Genomic DNA, 20,701 nt, shown 5'->3' on the forward strand with positions numbered 1-20,701 from the left:
GGTTTGATCTGCATTTCCCTGATGATTAAGTGACGTTGTACACCTTTTCGTGTACCTGTTGCCATCTGTATATCTTCTTTAGAAAAATGTCTATTCATAAGTTCTGCCCATTTTTGAATCGGATTTTTTTTTTTTTTTTTTTTTGCTATTGAATTGTATGAATTCTTTTTTTTTTTTTTTTTCAAGACTATTTATTTGTGGACAGCCCAGGTGGCTTAGTGGTTCAGCGCTGCCCTCAGCCAAGGGCAGGATCCTAGAGACCCCGGATCGTGTCCCACGTTGGGCTCCCTGTGTGGAGCCTGCTTCTCCCTCTCCCTGTGTTTCTGTCTCTCTCTATGTGTCTCTCATGAATAAATAAATAAAATCTAAAAAAAAAAAAGACTTTATTTATTTGAGAGAGAGAGTGAGCAAGAGAGAAAAGGAACAGAGGGACGGGCAGAGTGAGAGGGAGACTACGCACTCTGCAGGGACCCCAATGTGGGGCTCCATCAATCACAGGAATCCAGGATCATGACCTGAGCCAAAGACAGATGTTTAACAACTGAGCCACCCAGGAGCCCCAGAATTGTATGAATTCTTTATATATTTTGGATATTAACCCCTGTCAGATACATGATTTACAAATATATTCTCCTATTCAGTAAGTTGCCTTCTCATTCTGTTGATGGTTTCCTTTGCTCTACAGAAGCTTATTAGTTTGATGTAGTTCACTTACTTAGTTTCACTTTGTTCTCTTTGCTTTTGGAGTCAGATACAAAAATTATCACCAAGACCATAGTTGAGGAACTTACCTGTGTTTTCTTCCAGGAGTTTAATAGTTTCAGGTCTTAATGTTCCAGTCTCTAATCTTGAGTTTATTTTTTGCATATGTTGTTAAGATAGTGGTCCAGTTTCATTCTTTTACATGTGGCCATCCAGTTTTCCCAGTACCTCTAATTGAAGAGACTGTCCTTTTCTCTTTGTATATTCTTGGCTCCTTGGTCATATATGTGTGGATTTATTTCTGGGTTCTCCATTCTGTTCTGTTGATCTGTGGGTCTGTTTTTATCCCAATGCTGTACTGTTTTGATTACTATAGGTTTGTAATGAAGTTTGAAATCAGAGAGTATGCTGACTCTAGCTTTGTTCTTCTTAAGATTGCTTTTGCGATTCAGGGTCTTTTGTGGTACCATACAAATTTTAAGATTGTTCATTCTATTTTCTTTTCTTTTCTTTTCTTTTCTTTTCTTTTCTTTTCTTTTCTTTTCTTTTCTTTTCTTTTCTTTCTTTTCTTTTCCTTTTCTTTCCTTTTCCTTTTCCTTTTCCTTTTCCTTTTCCTTTCCTTTCCTTTTCTTTTCTTTCCTTTTCTTTTTTCTTTTCTTTTCTTTTTTTAAATTTCTGATGCTTTTCATTTAGAATGGTACCCTTCTCAGGCTACATGGATCTGGTGGCATGGAGGGGCACACACTGAGTCCCAGTGGGAAGCAGAGGAGGGATCCACAAAAGAATGAAGAATTCATTACCCTGACTTTGGGCTCAGAATAAGAAGGTGATAACCTCATCTTTGCATAGGCCTGCATATGCATATATTATGTCATTTTTCTTCGTAGGGCTGTTCCTGATTGCCTGCCCTTTTTTTATATATAAATTTATTTTTTATTGGTGTTCAATTTGCCAACATATAGAATAACACCCAGTGCTCATCCCATCAAGTGCCCCCCTCAGTGCCCATCACCCAGTCACCCCCACCCCCTGCCCACCTCCCCCTCCACCACCACTAGATCGTTTCCCAGAGTTAGGAATCTCTCATGTTCTGTCTCCCTTTCTGATATTTCCCACTCATTTTTTTCTCCTTTCCCCTTTATTCCCTTTCACTATTTTTTATATTCCCCAAATGAATGAGAACATATAATGTTTGTCCTTCTCCGATTGACTTATTTCACTCAGCATAATACTCTCCAGTTCCATCCACGTCGAAGCAAATGGTGGGTATTTGTCATTTCTAATGGCTGAGTAATATTCCATTGTATACATAAACCACATCTTCTTTATCCATTCATCTTTTGATGCACACCGAGGCTCCTTCCACAGTTTGGCTATTGTGGACATCGCTGCTAGAAACATCGGGGTGCAGGTATCCCGGTGTTTCATTGCATCTGTATCTTTGGGGTAAATCCCCAGCAGTGCAATTGCTGGGTCATAGGGCAGATCTATTTTTAACTCTTTGAGGAACCTCCACACAGTTTTCCAGAGTGGCTGCACCCTTTCACATTCCCACCAACAGTGCAGGAGGGTTCCCCTTTCTCCACATCCTCTCCAACATTTGTGGTTTCCTGCTTTGTTAATTTTCCCCATTCTCACTGGTGTGAGGTGGTATCTCATGGTGGTTTTGATTTGTATTTCCCTGATGGCAAGTGATGCGGAGCATTTTCTCATGTGCTTGTTGGGCATGTTTATGTCTTCCTCTGTGAGATTTCTGTTCTTGTCTTTTGCCCATTTCATGATTGGATTGTTTGTTTCTTTGCTGTTGAATTTAATAAGTTCTTTATAGATCTTGGATACTAGCCCTTTATCTGGTATGTCATTTGCAAATATCTTCTCCCATTCTGTAGGTTGTCTTTGAGTTTTGTTGATGGTATCTTTTGCTGTGCAAAAGCTTCTTTTTTTTTTTTTTTTTTTTTTTTTTTGCAAAGCTTCTTATTTTGATGAAGTCCCAATAGTTCATTTTTGCTTTTGTTTCTCTTGCCTTCATGGATGTATCTTGCAAGAAGTTACTGTGGCCAAGTTCATAAAGGGTGTTGCCTGTGTTCTCCTTTAGGATTTTGATGGAATCTTGTCTCACATTTAGATCTTTCATCCATTTTGAGTTTATCTTTGTGTATGGTGCAAGGAGTGGTCTAGTTTCATTCTTCTGCATGTGGATGTCCAATTTTCCCAGCACCATTTATTGAAGAGACTGTCTTTTTTCCAGTGGATAGTCTTTCCTCCTTTGTCGAATATTAGTTGACCATAAAGTTGAGGGTCCATTTCTGGGTTCTCTATTCTGTTCCATTGATCTATGTGTCTGTTTTTGTGCCAGTACCACACTGTCTTGATGACCACAGCTTTGTAGTACAACCTGAAATCTGGCATTGTGATGTCCCCAGATATGGTTTTCTTTTTTAAAATTCCCCTGGCTGTTCGGGATCTTTTCTGATTCCACACAAATCTGAAAATAATTTGTTCCAACTTTCTGAAGAAAGTCCATGGTATTTTGATAGGGATTGCATTAAACGTGTAAATTGCCCTGGGTAACATTGACATTTTCACAATATTAATTCTTCCAATCCATGATCATGGAATATTTTTCCATCTCTTTGTGTCTTCCTCAATTTCTTTCAGAAGTGTTCTGTAGTTTTTAGGGTAGAGATCCTTTACCTCTTTGGTTCGGTTTATTCCTAGGTATCTTATGCTTTTGGGTGCAATTGTAAATGGGATTGACTCCTTAATTTCTCTTTCTTCAGTCTCATTGTTAGTGTATAGAAATGCCACTGATTTCTGGGCATTGATTTTGTATCCTGCCACACTGCCAAATTGCTGTATGAGTTCTAGCAATCTTGGGGTGGAGTCTTTTGGGTTTTCTATGTAGAGTATCATGTGCCTGCCTTTTTAATTGACAGCCATTTCTCATCATTGATGTCCTGCCTTCTTGAGTGCCCATTATAGATTAATCATAACCCTTAATGCATAATACCCCGTGTCCTGTGTGATTCATGCATGTGATAATTAGATCCATGATCTTTCCTTTCTGTGTTTTATTCACTCGTGCATGCATTTATTCTTAATGAAACGAGTATCTACGTATCTGATATCCAAACGAGACCTGGATGAGTAGCAGTAACTTACATGTATACATATAGCCCATCTCTGTCTTACAGCCCTGCCTTTCTTCCCTCTGTAGCCACTGTTTTGAAGTTATGTTTATCATTAATTTTTTAATTTTTAAATTAATTTTTCTGAAAATGGTGTCATCACATATATGTGATTTCCTAAAGCATGTTTCTTTACTTTTTTGGACTTCATAAGACAAACAACTAACAAGAGTAGCATACTGTATAGAGTCTTTTGAGCCTTGCTTTTTCCACTCACCAGGATTGCTCTGTGTTGTGTGTAGCCATGGTGGGGTGTTGCTGCATAGAACTGTTAGGAAAGTGGTGGTAGGCCTCTGGGTTGTTTCCACATTTTGTTTTCTTTTAGAAATAGAGTTGCTCTGAACATTCTGGGATATATACTTAGGAGTGGAAGGGCTGGTTATTAGGTATGCAAAGATTTAGCTTCTGTAGATACTGCCAAATTGTTTTCATATGTGGACGTGCCAATTTATACTCCCCTCAACAGTTTATGAGAAATCCCATTCATCCACATTCTTTCCCATTGTCAGAAATGTTTTATCTTCAGCGCTTCGCATTCTCTTTTTATCCTTTCCTCTCACCCTTGTTGTATTTGGCAAGCACAGTGCAGCTCTATCAATGTGCCCAATTGGACTAGTGTTGCCACAGCAAGTTACTTTTTCTAAACTTGCGTAATGGCTCAGTACAAACAACAGATCATTTCAGGTTCTGTTCCAGCGATGGCAGAGCCCAATAATGTATTAGACTAAATCTCCTAATAAAAACTATAAACTCTGAGCAAAATATGTTTTCAAAGTATTTGAAGGTACTAGACAGCAATCAAAAAAGCAGATAGAAACTGGAGGAGATTTAAGCCTTGAAAAAGGAAACCACATTGGGGTTTCTGCTAACTGTCTCCTTAGGTTTCTCATGTGAGGAGTGGGAAGGGGTTGTGTGAGGGTTCTGGGGCCCAGAACTGAAGGCACAATCTGATAAACTTGAGGTGTCGTAAGACAGGGTTGTGAGCTGTCAGAGAAACAAAAAACAAATAAATGGGACAAAAGAAAACTAACATCAAAAGATAGATTTAAACCCCAACGTACTAAAAATTACATTAATTACAAAAATTAAATAAAAATTAGCTAAATATGCTAGTAAAAAAGACACAAATGTCAGATTGGATAAAAAGCCAAGATCCAACTGTATGTTGTTTTCAAGAGACCCATTCTAATTATAAAGACACAGATAGATTAAAGTAAGAGAAAGGAAAGAGATGAGTTATGCAAATAAGCACAGAAAGCTGGTATGACGTAACTGGCACCAGCGGGTGTAGACTTCAAGACAAGGAGTGTGGCCAGAGATAAAGAGGGACATTTTATAATGACACAGTTGTCAGGTCATCAGGAGATATACCAATTATAGATGAATATGTGCCTAATAACAGAGTTCCAAAATATATGAAGCAAAAATTGACAGAAATAGAAAGACAAATGCATAGTCACATGTAAAATACTTAAGGAGACATCTGGGTAGCTCCGTCAGTTGATGTCCAGCTCTTGGTTTCGGCTCAAGTCATGATTTCTGGGTCCTGAGGTTGGGCCCGCATTGGGCTCTGTGTTGAGTGTAGAATCTGCTTTCCTTGTCCTCTGACCCTCACTGCCACGCTTTCTCTCAAATAAATAAATCAAAAAAATAATAAAACTTAGAAGTAAATTTAATAAAAGATGTATAAAACCTTTACACTGAAAACTATAGAACATTGCTTAAAGAAACTTAAATGACGAGGGCAGCCCCGGTGGCTCAGCAGTTTAGCGCCGCATTCGGTACAGGGCCTGCTTCTCTCTCTGCCTGTGTCTCTGCTTCTCTCTCGCTTTCTCTCTCTCTCTGTCTCTCATGAATAAATAAATAAAATCTTAAAAAAAAAAAGAAACTTAAATGGGTGAAAAGTGAACCCATATAATTTCAGAACAATGATCAGAACGCTCTTGAAAAATAAATTCAGAAAGAAAGAAAAAAAAACCAAATGAGTGAATTCATACTACCTGATTTCAAGATTTTAAGCTACAGTAATCAAGACCATAAGGTACTAGCAAAAGGATAGAGAGATCAGTATAACTGAAAAGTCTAGAAACACATATCCATATAGTTCATACAATATACATACATATATATGTGTGTGTGTATAGTCAGTTGATCTTTGAGAGAGACACCAAGGCAATTCTGTGGGGAAAGGAATGTTTTGAACAAATGGGCTGAAACAGCTGGATATCTATATGGGAAAAAATGAACATCTACTTCACAAAAGAGAAAAATTAATTTGAGATGGATCATGGACTTCAACGTAAATGCTAAAATTATAAAGTTCCTAGAAGAAACATAGGGGAATGTCTCTTTTACATTGGAACAATCTAAGATTTCTTAGAAAGGATGCAAAAAAAAAAAAAAAAAAACAAACCTGTAGTGGATCCCTCGGTGGCTTAGTGGTTTAGCACCTGCCTTTGGCCTAGGGTGTGATCCTGGAGTCCCAGGATCGAGTCCCACATCAGGCTCCCTGCATGGAGCTTACTTCTCCCTCTGCCTGTGTCTCTGTCTCTCTCTGTGTCTCTTATGAATAAATAAATAAAATCTTTTTAAAAAATTCATAAACCATACAAGAAAAAAAATTGAGTAAATTATAAATCTCATTGGAATGTAAATCTTCTTTCTTTGATAGACATCATTAAGAAGGTGATAAAGCAAGCCACCAGCTGGGAGAAAATATTTTCAATAGATATATATGCCAGAGAACTTGTGTTCAGAATATATAAAGATCTCTTGGGCGGCCCAGGTGGCTCAGCGGTTTAGCACCACCTTCAGCCCAGGGCATGATCCTGGAGACCTGGGATTGAGTCCCATGTAGGGCTCCTTGCATGGAGCCTGCTTCTCCTTCTGCCTTGTGTCTCTCCCTCTCTCCCTCTCTGTGTCTTTCATGAGTAAATAAATAAATAAACCTTTTTTTTTTTTTAAAGGATCTCTTACTTCCTAAGAAACAACTTGTTTTTTTTAATGTACAAAAAAAATACACACTTCAAAAAAATATAGAAGTTGGCAGTAAACACATGAAAATTTGCAGCCAAGAAAAATGCGTAATAAATGCATAACAAGGTGACATTTCATACCCACTGGAATGGCTATAATTAATAAGATTGACATTATCAAATGTTTGCAAGTATGTGGAGCAACCAGAATGCTCATCAGTAGCTGGTGGGAGTGTGAGATGGTACGACCACTTTGAGAAACAACGTGGCATTTTCTTAATAAAATTAAACATGCATCTACTCTACGACTCAGTAATTCCATTCCGTGGTATTTACCCAAGAAGAATGAAAGCACATGTCCACAAAAAGACATAAATATGAATGTTAATTTGACGCTTTTTTAATAGTAGCCCCAAATACCCATCAATAGGAGAATGAATAAACATTATGGTATATTCATACAATGATTATTTCAAGCAATAAAAAAAGAATAAAAAAATGAACTACTTAAGCAGAGTAACATGGATGAATCTAAAAAAAAGAAAAAAAAAGTTGAGCCAAACCAGACACAAAAGAATGCATATTCTATGATTTTATTCATATGAAATCCAAGAATAAGCAAAACTAATCTCTCTTGCGGAAATCAAAATAGTGGTTGCTGGGGAATGGTGGAACCACAGAAGAACTTTTTGGGGTGACAGAAATGTTCTGTTTTGACTGGGGTGATGGTCAGATAGATTTACAGATTTACCAAAACTCATCAAAGCCCGTCCACTTCACTGTTTCTAGATTTTCCTTTAGTTTCTTACAAAAGTACTTCAGAACCACTTTGCCTTCTGAGGCACAAATAGCTATAGCACTTCGGCCCTCAAAGCATTACAAGCACCATTGTTGTTTTATGCTTTTTTGTTGTTAAAAAAATCATGCTGGAATACCTAACATCTCAACCGCCTTGGAAACTCTCATTTAAATAGTAGAGTTAATTGGGTTCATGTGAGGCAAAGAACTGCTATGAAGACATCAGAAAAACATCAGTTTATTTTTCTTAAGCCTCAGAAAGTGATTTCAAAAAGGTTCATTTTTCTGGAACATATTTACAAGGTTATTGGAAACATTTTTTAAAAAATAAATGTTTAAGAAAACATTCTGACCATGTTAATACTAATAGGTCTTTTTGGGGCAGATGATGGAAGATTTTGTTCTTAATATCCCTTTCAACCCTAATGCTCATGTGGTTTTGAATTTTTTATTCTGTTGTAGCTGAAGTTTACACTCAAGACCTACTTTCCTTATGCTTCCCCATCTCTCGTCATGGTGTTGCTCCAACACCCAAAAGGTATGTGAAAGTTAGTTCTGCTAACAAATCATGACCCTTCCCTACTAGTCCCTTATCTATAAAACAAGAGAGATGAAATTGCTCATTTCTAGCATCACTTTAAGCTCTCAGGGTCTCACATTCTGAGGGATTTTGATATGAGAATTTTCTAGACTTCCCAGTTAATGATCACTTACCAAAAGAAAGGGAAAAAATAGTCTCTCATTAGGTTTTGATAGTCTGCTCTGGATAACACAGGCCTCTGCTGGTGCCAGCCAGAACTACCTGAATGCTAGGAACAGGCTAAGACTTGGCTGAGGAAGATTAGGACAGTACATTTATTTGTATTTCATTCTTTCCACTCTGTGTGCCTTGTTACAGAAGAAAAGATAAAATGATGAATAAAGCCTGGGAAATTTAGAGGAAATTTCTCCTAACTAAGCCAAGGGAAGACTTTTGAAAGAATTCAGTAAGTGTATTAGATCATGGCCTTCTCTGGTCTCATTTGCCAGCCTTCTGTTGGCCACATCCAGTTGGGAAAATGATGATTCCATCCTTAAGCCAACTGGGGTTGACCAGTTAACATGTCCAGGAACTTGTATTTTGGCAGCATTTCAAGCATAGAGAATAAAGGTATATCCTTCCCCACTGAAGCCTGGAATCTGAGGGAAAGGCAGCACTCACACAGCAGACTGCCAGAGAAGGTGGCATTTGAACTGTCTATGGAAGGGAAAAAAGGGAAAGATCCCATGATATTGCCTTTTTATTCCATTTTTGTTTCCCTTTTTCTTGAGACTTGAGAAAACTGTTCAAGGAAAGTAGATGATTCAAAGTTTTAGATCATTTTACAAAATCCAATTCTTCCTCTTTCTAATAGATGTAAGTTCTCACCTAGAATGACCCATCCGACCCTTTCCTCTCAGGTGCTAGCGGTGGAGGTGGTAATGAGGCTGGTAGGACCTCTGGTCAACGGTTTTGTGAAACTTAACTCTGTGGGAACACAACAGGAGAACTTTGATAACGTGACAGAAAAGTCAGCAATATTCTTCCCAGGGGTACACTTTATAGCTTAGGGCAGATTAGAGAAGCCTGAGTTTAGCCTATGTGAAAAGCTGGATGAGCTCCAGAAAAAAATATTGGAGTTGCTTTTTTTTAAGTTGGGAAATCTATAAACAAAAGACTAAGGTGGTACCTGGGGTATGAATGCAGCCATTTACCTTTTCCTTTTTGTCACCATCTTGAATTTATGTCCAAATATAAATAAGTAAATTTTAGTAGAAATTCCTCCTCTACTGCTTTTTAGCATATTACTTCTGGAAAAAATGAATGTTAAGTTCACAAATTGAAGTATTTTTTAATAGTAGAATCTTCTATTCATCAGAAATTGATTTTGTGCCGACTATAAAGTCCTGTGGGACATAAAGGATAAATCATTTAAGAGCCTTGACTATCCGAGAGCTACAAGTAGAGGGGGACATAAAGGAAGTATCTAAGTATTTAATATAAAGAAGAAAATGAAAAATGCCTTCAAAGGCTACAAATCAAGACTTAAGGGCATTCAGAAGAGAGAAGGATAATGTGTGATCCTGTGACATTTGTGGAGTTGTTAGCAGTGCTTACCACATACTTATATTACCTTCTCATGTATATTTTTTAAAGATTTTTTTATTTATTTATGAGAGACACAGAGAGAGGCAGAAACACAGGCAGAGGGAGAAGTGGGGTCCATGCAGGGACCCGATGTGGGGCTCCCAGAACTCCAGGATCACACCCTGGGCCAAAGGCAGATGCTCAACCACTGAGCCACCCAGACGTCCCACCTTCTCATGTATTTAATTATGGAATCTATCTCTGCATGGAAATGTAACTTTTTCAGATGTTGTTTAGAACTGCAGATACATGTTCAGATGTGTCTAAAACCATGGAATAATTATTAAACCAGAAAAATTAACTCAGGAAAACACATTTGTTTGTATGATACCCATGTATTATTTTTCTGGCCTTTTCTTTCCTATAAACCTGAAATAATATTCTGAATTCATCATAATCATGGAAAAACAGTTGGGCATCTTATCCTTAGTTCCTTGTTGACTTTTATTACCATCCCCATGTACTTTGAAATCACAAATTGTCAGTGGTGGGGGGTGGGAGGTGTTGGATAGAAAAGAAGAAAACCTGTGGTATCTGTAGCATAACATTTCCAGTCCTAGGGTGAGCTGCTTATGAAGTTGGTCTACTTCTGTGGACCTGAGTTAAGGAGCCTTTGAAGTTTTTCTGTGTAACACTGAGGATCTTCCCAGTCCTAAGGGTTGGACCTCAGCTGGGAACAGCATGAGACCAGTGGTGTGCGTCCCATGGACCAGAAAAAATAAGGCCTTTTTCCAAAGCTCTTCTGCTCTTGCTACAGATGATCCTAATAGGTTTGACTTTCCTTCAGCTCTCTCTGTTCTGTCTCTCTATCCACAGAGATCCCACAGGAACTGTGGCTTCAGACACTGAAACATATTTCTGAAATGCTCAGAGAAATAGTTGAAGACCAAACGCACAGGTAGGCAAATCCTGACGACTCCTAGGTCTGCATCACAGTGGTTTCTCTTGATCTGCATCTTCACTTTACAGAGGGCTGACAGGGGATTGCATTACTGTCTGTAACCTTCTCCAAACAGGGAAGCATGTTGCTGAGTGAGAAGTGGAGGAAGCAGATAGCTAGCTGCATGTATCACTTTGAGCAGCTCAGAATCAACAGATAAGTATGTAAATACCTTGTATAGAAACCATCCTGAATAATGGCTGGCATTGGATTTTGAAATATACAAGCATAACAAAAGAAACAATAGACCCACCCTATAAAAAAAGCAGCGTCCACATCCTGCCCCTGCCCCAGCCATGCAGGAGACAGGTGGTGCCCTCTGGATCCCTTGGTCTTCTCCCTTCCTCTGTATTCTCTAGGGAAGGAAATTCTAACCTCTTGCACAGTAGGATAAAAATGCCCCCCTTTTCTCCTCTTTTTAATAAATATTTGTTCAAAGTTAGAAAATCCATTCTAATATAAATTAATTTTTAAAGATTTTATCTATTTGAGAGAGAGCAAAGAGACATGAGCTAGGGGTGGGAGGGAAGAGCAGAAGGAAAGGGAGAAGCAGACTTCCCTCTGAGCAGGAAGTCCAACGTTGGACTCCATTCCCAGGACCCCGAGATCATGACTGGAGCTGAAGGAAGATGCTTAACCAACTAAGCCACTCAGGCACCCCTAAATTACCTTCTCACATGATATTAAGTACCCTCTCACATATATTATTTTCCTAAAAGCAGTCACATTTAGGCTTTACTAAGTTCCTTTAACATAACACCCTTCAGTTTTCTCTCAACTTACTTTTTTGTAGAGTACAAATATTTTATTTGTAGTCTATACTAACCTACTAAGACTGTCTTTATTTGTTCCTTTTGCCACTATTCCCTCATGAAATTCTCTGTAATCTCACTGAGCCATCCTGTATTCTGTTGGTGCTCCTTATGCTCATGATCACCGATGCAGTTTTGTGCCGGGTACTTACCTACTTCCCCTCCCCCTACAAGATTCTTACCAATAAATAAGACAAAAAGAGCTAGTAGCCAAGTGGGAATCAGAGTATTGGCCACGCTAGCAACCTGTAATACCTGTCAGCCCCATGTGCATCCTTTCGAGTTGTCTCTGTTGAAGAGCAAGCAGAACCTAGACCTAAAATCTCACGGGACTCTGCTTTAATTAAATTTGAGGGTCTGTCTGCAAGGAAGGGTGGGTGAGGAGGTTCAGACAGTTTCTCAGCCAGCCACAGGGACTGCCTTACACACTCAGTTACTAGTAGAAAAGAGAAGAGGGACCAGGCCCATTCCTGCAAGACAAGCCATGAGCTCTGATCCAGGTGTGATGCCTGCCTTGGAGCTGGGAGCGTGAGAGAGTCCTAGCTCAGCTTATAGTGAGATCTGTAGGGAAGAATCTTGTGGAGCCTGTCCCCTGCTTTTGAGACATCATAACCCAGCTGGCCACTGATGCAGCCCACAGAGCACCACCTTTCCCTCCTGTGGGACAAATAAGTTTAATACTCTCCTTTTGGGACACCTGGGTGTCTTAGCAGTTGAGCATCTGCCTTTGGTTCAGGTCATGATCCCGGGGTCCTGGGATCGAGTGCTGCATTGGGCTCCTCACAGGGACCCTGCTTCTCTCTCTTCCTGTGTCTCTGCCTCTCTCTGTGTGTCTCATGATTAAATAAATAAAATATTTTTTTTAAATAAAATATTTTTAAAAAATATTCCCCTTTCTTCTTTTCTCTCTACTGTTCCACAGCTAGATTTCAAAACATTTAATAGCTTATTCTTGGAACAGATGCAGCAGACCCAGATCCAGCCAAGAGGGGCCTAGAACTCTCCTGTTCCAGGAGTTTCCCGGGTTCAGAAGGAAAGTTCTGATCTAAATTGATCTCAGACCAGTCTTGCCCCATTTTCTCCAGAGGAGATGTTAAGCTGCTGACATGATCACTGCAAATTAATGGGTCTTTTCCTTGTGCAGAGTCTACCCTTTAAACAACCAGTGCACCTCTCAGTTCCCAACATGACAAACGGATAGCTTCTAACTTTTCAGCTTGGACATATATGCGATGACAAGAAAGAATATAGAATGCAGCCCATTCAAAATTCATAATTGCCAAAATACGGACCAGAACCTTGTGTTTTGTCAGAAAGGAAATAGTGCATGTTTTCTGATGCAGACAGAAAACATGCACTATCCCTCTGGTCTCTACCTGGGCCCCCAGGAACCTCCTCATTTCTTGCTCAGGAGCTACTTGGCTGGCTGCCTAGTAGTGGGGAGGGCCTGCTTTCCACAGCAGCCCAGCTGTGCAGGCTATGCAGACAGCAGAGGGGTGCCTGCAGGTTCTCATCTTATAGCATTCCTGTCCATCATGGTCCAGAATCTTTCTTTGTCAAAGGCCTGTACTCACTTATGGTCCTTGGATACAAAGTTTTAAATGTCTGAAGTCCTCAGGGCACACGGGGTTCTGAAAGACCTGCCTTTGAAGGTCTCCTGTGATGAGTTCAAAGTGGCATTGTGAGCTACATTTCCAAGTCTAACTTGTATTCCTTGCAAGTTGTACTTCAGTGGATAAGAACAATTTAAGCCAATCGTTCACAAACATTACAGTTGCTTTAAGAACCAAAAGGAGAAAGAAATCAAGTTGCCCGGCTGCCATGTGTTTTGGTTCTGTTCCAGGTCCTACGGAGGTCCCTTTGAGTGCTGGTTTTTGTTCATTCACTTTGGAGGATGGGCTGATATTGCGGCTGAGCAGTTAGTGATGTCAGAAACTGAATCCTCTGAGGCCCTGCTGTGGCTCTTGGCATTCAGCTACAGCCCACGTGACGGGAGTCTGCAGAGAGCCCAGACCATGGTGGGTGGCAGGGCCCACTGCATGTGGTGCTCCAGGTCCATTTCCAAATCCGCAAGCATGCTAAAGGAAGGGGCTCTATAGTGGGTTTGGCTTCCACTAACCCCCAGGCACCTAAACACTGAATGTTCACTGTGTTCATTGTGGAAGCATGTCAGTGTCCACCCAGATGAGTGAGTGCATATGTCCTGGGTTTGTGGTTGGAGACATCTTTTTGCCTCACAGAGTTCACTGGAGATAGAACACTGCCACTCTGCTTTCCTGGGAAGCATCAAGGAAATGAGGCATAGCCCTCTCTGTTCCCTACGTTGTTTTATCTGTTATTGCTCAGTTGCCACCTATGCCCTCATTTACAGATGCTCCTGGCCCAAGGGCCACACACACTAGCATTTGCTATGCAGTGTCTGACTGCTCTTCTGAGGAACACTGTCCTCTCTCTGATCAACAGCCTGGCCCTGTCTGCTTCCGTCTTGACTTACTGCTTTCTTGGATCAGTCAACGGATCCTCACATTACTGGCTTTGTTTAGAACTCTTACTAAAGTAGCTGATATTAACCCCTTAGCTTCTGAAAAAGGACTTGGGCATTCCCTAAATATAACAGAGTCACTAAGTACTAGACGTGGCAGAGAGTTGTTATTTTATGTGGAATATAATGATTACAGGAAGCAATGCTTTGATTAAAGGCATTGGCTCCTCCCTTGCAAACATTTATCTGCTGGTTTTTAAAATGTTAACTGCCAGCACTTTTTGCTAATTTTAATAATTAGAGGGAACAGGTTTCTTTATGTAGAGAGTAGTGTTCCTATTTGCTTGATGTTTTCTGTTATTTGAAAAAAGCAGAGACTAGTACAGAATTTTCTGTATATTTTGTTAAAAGGCTTGCATGGCAGAGGAAAGAAAGTTTTGGATCTTAAAAGGTTGAAATTTGGTGATAATTTATTTCAGATCAAAAATAAAACATTTTTAAGAAATTATCAAAATCCACATATGTATTTAAGGGTTGCTGTATGATTAAAAAGAAAGCCTTCTATTTCCCTTTTAAAATCTCAATTAAACTAATTAAGGGAAATTCCAATTATGTTTTCATCATCTTATTTTTAATAATAGTTGTAGTTAAAATGTATGTAGTACTAATGATTTCCAAAGACCTGTTATATATACTTTATGTTTGATTGTTTATAAGCTACGTTGGTATATCGATCATAGAAACTAACAGATTGACTTTTGAACTGTAGAGAAATAATTTTCCCCAAAAAATGTAATTTCTGGAAAGTTCTGCATTGGCATGTCTTTCTAATACTTGTTTTTGTTTGTTTTAAATAAAACCCGTACATAGTTGTTACTCTAGGGTTGCTTTGGCATGCTGGATGAAAACAGATAAGCTCACTCAGAGTAGTTTAGCACCAGCATGTTCACTTCCTTCTTATTCTGTCAGAGGTGGGTCTTTGTCTTGTGATAGAAGCCACATCTTTTATCCCAAAGCCTCTTTCTTCCTCCTTGGTACCCAGCTGGAGGCACTGGTGTGTGTAACGTCCTGAGGAGCAAGTAGGCCCAGTTTTCCTAGCTTAACTATTAATACATACCTCTTCACTTTCCTGGGTTTGAGCTTTAATGCCTTTGATGATCTGTTGGGTGACTTGAGAAACAAACTTTGAGCTGCTTTTGAAGTGTGATTATTGGGAGATTTGAATGAGCCTGACATCTGTGCTTTTTTCTCAAAAGGTGTCATTAAATCCAGTTAATTGCTCAGCTCTGATAGCATTCTGTGGCTAGAAGCACTGCCTCTCCTGGCCATCCTTGAGCTTCATTAATGGGGAAGCAAGAGCATCCACCACACAGACCCACCCTTCTCTCTGCAGAGCATGTTCACTGCTAGCCAGTGTGCATCCTCTTTTGCTAACTTTGAATTGGATCATGATAAAAACAAAAAAATGTCTGTGTTTATATATCCCTAAGAATTAGGCCAGGGTTCATACCCTAACTTTGTCATTCCACCTCTAGGAGTTAACTTACAGAAGTAATTAGAGGCCCATACAAAGATTTATTTATAAGAATATCATTACATGAACATAATTATAATTGCAAATGCTACAAATGGCCTAAACTTTCAATAGTAAGGAACTGACTAAATGGTGACATATTCTAACCATAAACTAGCATTCTGCCATGAAAAATCATGTTCTCAAAGACTACGTGTCACAGATACATGAAATTGCTTGCAGCGCATTGTGAAAACTGTAAGAAAACATAGTGCATAGTGAGTGCTGTGTTCACAGGGCATGGGAAAAAGACGAGAAGGATGTGAACCTGGTTTCCTCCATCTCCCCTGGAGAAAATGGAGCAGGACCAGCCTGAGGTCAAGTTACATCAGAACTTTTATTTGAGTGGTGGATTAACATACTTTTTTGTTCAAACTTTCTACAGTGAGCATATGTAAATTTTCATAATGCAGGATAAAATGTACTACTAAGAAAAGAAAGCTTATGTCTTTTACCTAAAAACAAATTAAAAAGCATTTAAGTTTTTGGCATGTCAGGTGGAAGTTTATGGACACAGAAGGAATTTGAAGGAAAAGATGGTCTGGGTAAAGATCAGTCTTAGGGAGTACTGGACAAGGGTAGAAAGTCAAGAAGATTTTCTTCAGTCAAGAAGAAAATGGATATGAAGACATGGCTTCTTAAGCTCTGAGATTTTTGCACACCATTTCAATGGCAGGAGGGTCTTGGGCTCCCATAGACACCATCAGATGAGGGCAGGCTGGGTCCAGCTGACAGAAGGAGGTGGTGAGAGAGTAGCCCTCTCCTGTTGGAATGCTGCCATGCTCTGTGGAAGAGTCCTGTGGTGCAGTTTCTCACGGTCTTGGACTGTGGTCAGAATAGCTCACACAGCACTCCTAGTGTACTGGAGTTTATGACAGACTTCATTGAACAAGGCCTTAACTTCCAGGAAGGAAAAAAAAAAAAAGACTCACAAAATCCATAAAATTGGTCATGGGAATTCTCAGAATAGGCCTAAGTATTCTTCCGAAAGTGACAGAACATAGCTGTTCGTGAGTACCATGTGGCATTTTGGATCTATGGCTTTCAGTTTTTTCTTTGTTTTCCAAGTCACAACTTGATATACCATTCTTAATAGCAAGCAGAAGTCTCAGCATGAAATAAGTATTTTTTATGCAAAAACAACCCACAGACCTATAACAATCACCATTATTATGTGGATTCCACAGACTTGTGACCTCCTCTTGGGCTTTAAACATGTATGAACAGACTGTCCCAGTGTCTAAAACAAAACAAATGTGGTGTGTGTTGTGTGTGTGTTTCCTCCCCTCAAAGATATCAAAAGGCAAAAGGCAAACCTCCTCATTCTTATCAGAACATTGGCTCAGTGGAGATCCAGTTGCATGCGGCTTTAATTGATTTGTGGCTGTGATAGTAAGCAAGTCTTCAAGGAGCTTTTTGTTCTTTTTCCCACAATATAAAAATCTGGCTACATTCTGCTGAGGATTTTTCTCCGTTTCCTTTCTTATTAAAAAAAAAAAAAAAAGTCCATTTTTGGCATGGTGCCTTGCTGCTTAGTGAGCAAGATGAGAGAAAGTCAGATTTCTATTACACCCATTTGGGTTTGTGTAAAGCAGTGTGTAAGCTCAGAAATGAGTTGCCTCTGTCTGCCTTCCCTTGGGCGCCAGTCCTCTTTTCTTTCTGGGGGCTTGCTTCAAAGTCCCACATAAATCCTAGAACGGTGCATGCCCTCACTCTTCCCTAATCTCTCACCCTGAAATTCTATTTCCCAGGTGGAGTTAAAAGCAGCGCTCATCCACCTTAAGAAGCTGTTCAGAAGTCCAACTCTCTCAGCCAAGGATCTACAGGCAGTAGCTGCAGAGAGCCCAGACAGAGACCCCAGACCAGCTTTGTGTCAACAGCTGAGCAGGCGCCTCCTCCTGAACTTCCTGCTCTGGGCTCCTGGAGGCCATGCCATTGCCTGGGAAGTCATCACCCTTGTAAGTGTTTCCTTTTCTAGCGTGCTAATTCTCATTCACATTCCAGGGAAGAGGTGGATTGTCCACCCAAGGGCCTGGCCTTTCACAAGTGTGTATACCAGGCTGCCTATCCAGACATGGATAGGCAGGCAGTGAAGTTGATAGTTGGGATGGACCCCAGAACCAGCCCCTTGCAACATCTTCATGACTCAGAAGAGAACATGGAGGCTCAGAGAAAGGACGTGACTTCTTCCAGATCATGGCTTGCTGCCAGGGTCCATAGCAAAAGCTAGGTCTTCTATCTCCCCATGTACTTATTCTTCCAGTTACATTGCATGACTCTCTTCCTCCTCATGAAGGCTTCAGTGAGATGTGTTCACTGTAGCAATCCGAAGAGTTTTGTTAATTAAAAAAAAAAAAAAATGTTTTCTTATTACAAAGAATTCCTTCCTGAAGTCCAGCTGGCATGAGGGATAAAAAATGGTCCAAGTCAGAAGTGAGTATCATGCATGGCACTGGATGGTGATTTCCTGAATAATGTCACCAAAGGCATAGGCAACAACAACAATAAATAGATAAATTGAAACTTCCTCAAAATTAAAACCTCTTGTTCATCAAAAGATACTAGCAAGACAGTGAAAGATAAACTCATGGCATGGGAAGAAAATATTTGGAAATCATGTATCCAATAAGGGTTTAATATACACAATATATTAGGAACTTACAACTCAGCAACAGCAAAAATCCAATTCAAAAGTGGGCAACAGACTGGAATTGACATTTCTCCAAGGAAGACATACAAATGGCCATTAAGCACATGAAAAAATGCTCAGCATTATTAGCCATTAGGGAAGTGCAAATCAAAACCCACAATGAAGTCATACTCCACACCCACTAGAATGGCTATTATAAATAAAACAAAATGGAAAAGAAAAAGTGTTGGTGAGGAATAGAGAAAGTGGAAATCTCAAAAGAAAAAAAAACTGGAACTTTCATATATTTCTGGTTGGGAATATTAAAATTGTGCAGCCACTGTGGACAAGTCTGATGGTTCCTGGAAAAGTTAACCAGAATTACCATATGATCTGGCAATTCTACTTCTGTATAAAAGAATTTATAGAATTAAACACTTAGCCACCCCTGTTCATAAGAGCATAGCACAATAGCCAAAAGGTGCAAACAACCCAACTGTCTATCTGCAGATAAATGGATAAATAAAATGTCTGTACATACAGTGGGATATTTTTAAGCCTTAAAAATGAAGTTCTAATACACGTTACCACATGGATGAACTTTGAGGACATTATACTAATGAAAATAAACCATACACAAAAGGACACATACTGTATGATTCACTTATATGAGGTACCTAGAATAGCATATTTATAGAGACAAAAAGTAGAATAGAGGTTACCAAGAGCTGGTCAGGGGAGATGGATGGAGCGCTTGTTTGAGATAATGAAAAAGTTCTTAGAAATGGATAGTAGTAATGGTTAGTGATGGTTGTATAGTATTGTGAATTTACTTCATGCTAGTGAATTGTCCACTTAAAAATGGTTAAAAGCAAATTTAAAAAGCATCCACATACTGGCTCTTGGAGTTTTTATTTGCTTTTGTTTTTATTTTTTATTAACATGTGCATACAGAAAAATGTACAGCTTAATGTTCATAAACCAAAAATTACCAAGCAGCCAGCAACCAATTCAAGAAAGGAATGTTCCCAGCACCCAGAAAACCCCACCCCCTTTTGCTCCCTTCCCTGTGCAGGTTCTGTTTGAATGTGAATATGAGAAGAGTCCCAGTAATAAGTGGAACTGTCAAGAACCCCAGAAGCCAGCAGTCAGGAGGTTCTCCTCAGTCCTAGTAGAACAGTCAGCATGGAGGAGGGAGGCCACAGCAGCCAGTCCGTCTGCCCTGCCTCTCATGTTCAGATAGGCTTCTAATGAGCCTTGGCATTGCCAAGAGCAAAAGAGGACTCCCCTGTCACACATGCTGGGTTTCATCTCTTCAGGGTCTATCCCAGCACAAAATCTATTGTATACTTTTATACAGTGCATACCTCACTTAATTTCAAGTCTGTTTAGGGTGGATGAACTCCATAGATGAGAGCTAAAAAAAAATGTCCATGTGTCCATAGACCTCAGTACCAACTAACGTTTTATCTCTGGCCAGGTGCAAGTTTTTTATTTTTTTAATAATTTTTTAAAAAGATTTTATTTATTTATTCATGAGAGACACACAGAGAGAGGGACAGAGACGCAGGCAGAGGGAGAAGCAGGCTCCATGCAGGGAGCCCGATGTGGGACTCTATCCCGGACCTCCAGGATCACACCCTGGGCTGAAGGCAGTGCTAAACCGCTGAGCCACCCAGGCTGCCTCCAGGTGCAAGTTACAATAATCACTTTTCAGCCACTACCTCAGCCAACTGATCAAGGTCAGCATGAACAGTGATAAGTCATGTTGATATAGGTACCCTTAATATAATAATGTGATGAAAATGGCACTTGACTTCTGTGATCTCCCTACCCAAAACCTACAGCACCAGTTTCATATTGAGAAAAGCAATTGACAAGCCCCAATTGAGGGGCATTAAACAAAATACCTAGCCAGTACTCCTCAAACCTGTCCAGGCCACAAAAAAAGGAAAGTATGAGAAACTGTTATAGCCAAGAGGAGCATAAGGAGTCATGAAAATTAAATACGCTGTATCTTGGATGTGATCCTGGAACAAAAAGAGGACATCAGGGAAAAATTGGGGAGATCAGAATAAAGTTTGGCCTTTAGTTAATAAAAATGTATCCATATCGGTTTATTAATTGTGACAAATGTACTATAATAATGTAAGATGTTAACAATGGGAAAACTAGATGTGGAAGATATGGGGTCTCTGTATTATCTTTTCAGGAAACTATAAATCTTAAAACTGCTCTAAAGTTAAAAGTTATTTCAAAAAGTCAGTAGCAGGCATTTTTGAATCATGAAAGTGTTGGAGGCATTTTTGTCACATGAGACAAATGAGATACCATGAGGCAAATGGAAATGGGAATAACTTTCCAAATATTTATGACGGATAGAAAATGCAATTGAAAGAGAAGTTCATAGCCCACCTCAAGAAACAGGAAGTCCC

The 20,701-nt window shown here is 39.6% G+C and overlaps 1 protein-coding gene across 8 annotated transcripts in view; it reads left to right on the forward strand.

The window, feature by feature from the left end:
* Positions 1-20,701, forward strand: part of FANCC (FA complementation group C) — a 289,596-nt gene that overhangs the window by 248,662 nt on the left and 20,233 nt on the right. For all 8 annotated transcript variants that reach the window (XM_038526897.1, XM_038526893.1, XM_038526894.1 and 5 more), the window contains 4 exons: positions 8,126-8,201; positions 10,647-10,728; positions 13,426-13,600; positions 17,389-17,595. In XM_038526897.1, coding sequence (XP_038382825.1) covers positions 8,126-8,201; positions 10,647-10,728; positions 13,426-13,600; positions 17,389-17,595 — 540 coding nt within the window. The remainder of the gene's footprint in view (positions 1-8,125; positions 8,202-10,646; positions 10,729-13,425; positions 13,601-17,388; positions 17,596-20,701) is intronic.

Source organism: Canis lupus, chromosome 1 (assembly GCF_011100685.1).
Source record: "Canis lupus familiaris isolate Mischka breed German Shepherd chromosome 1, alternate assembly UU_Cfam_GSD_1.0, whole genome shotgun sequence".
Lineage (NCBI taxonomy): Eukaryota > Metazoa > Chordata > Mammalia > Carnivora > Canidae > Canis > Canis lupus.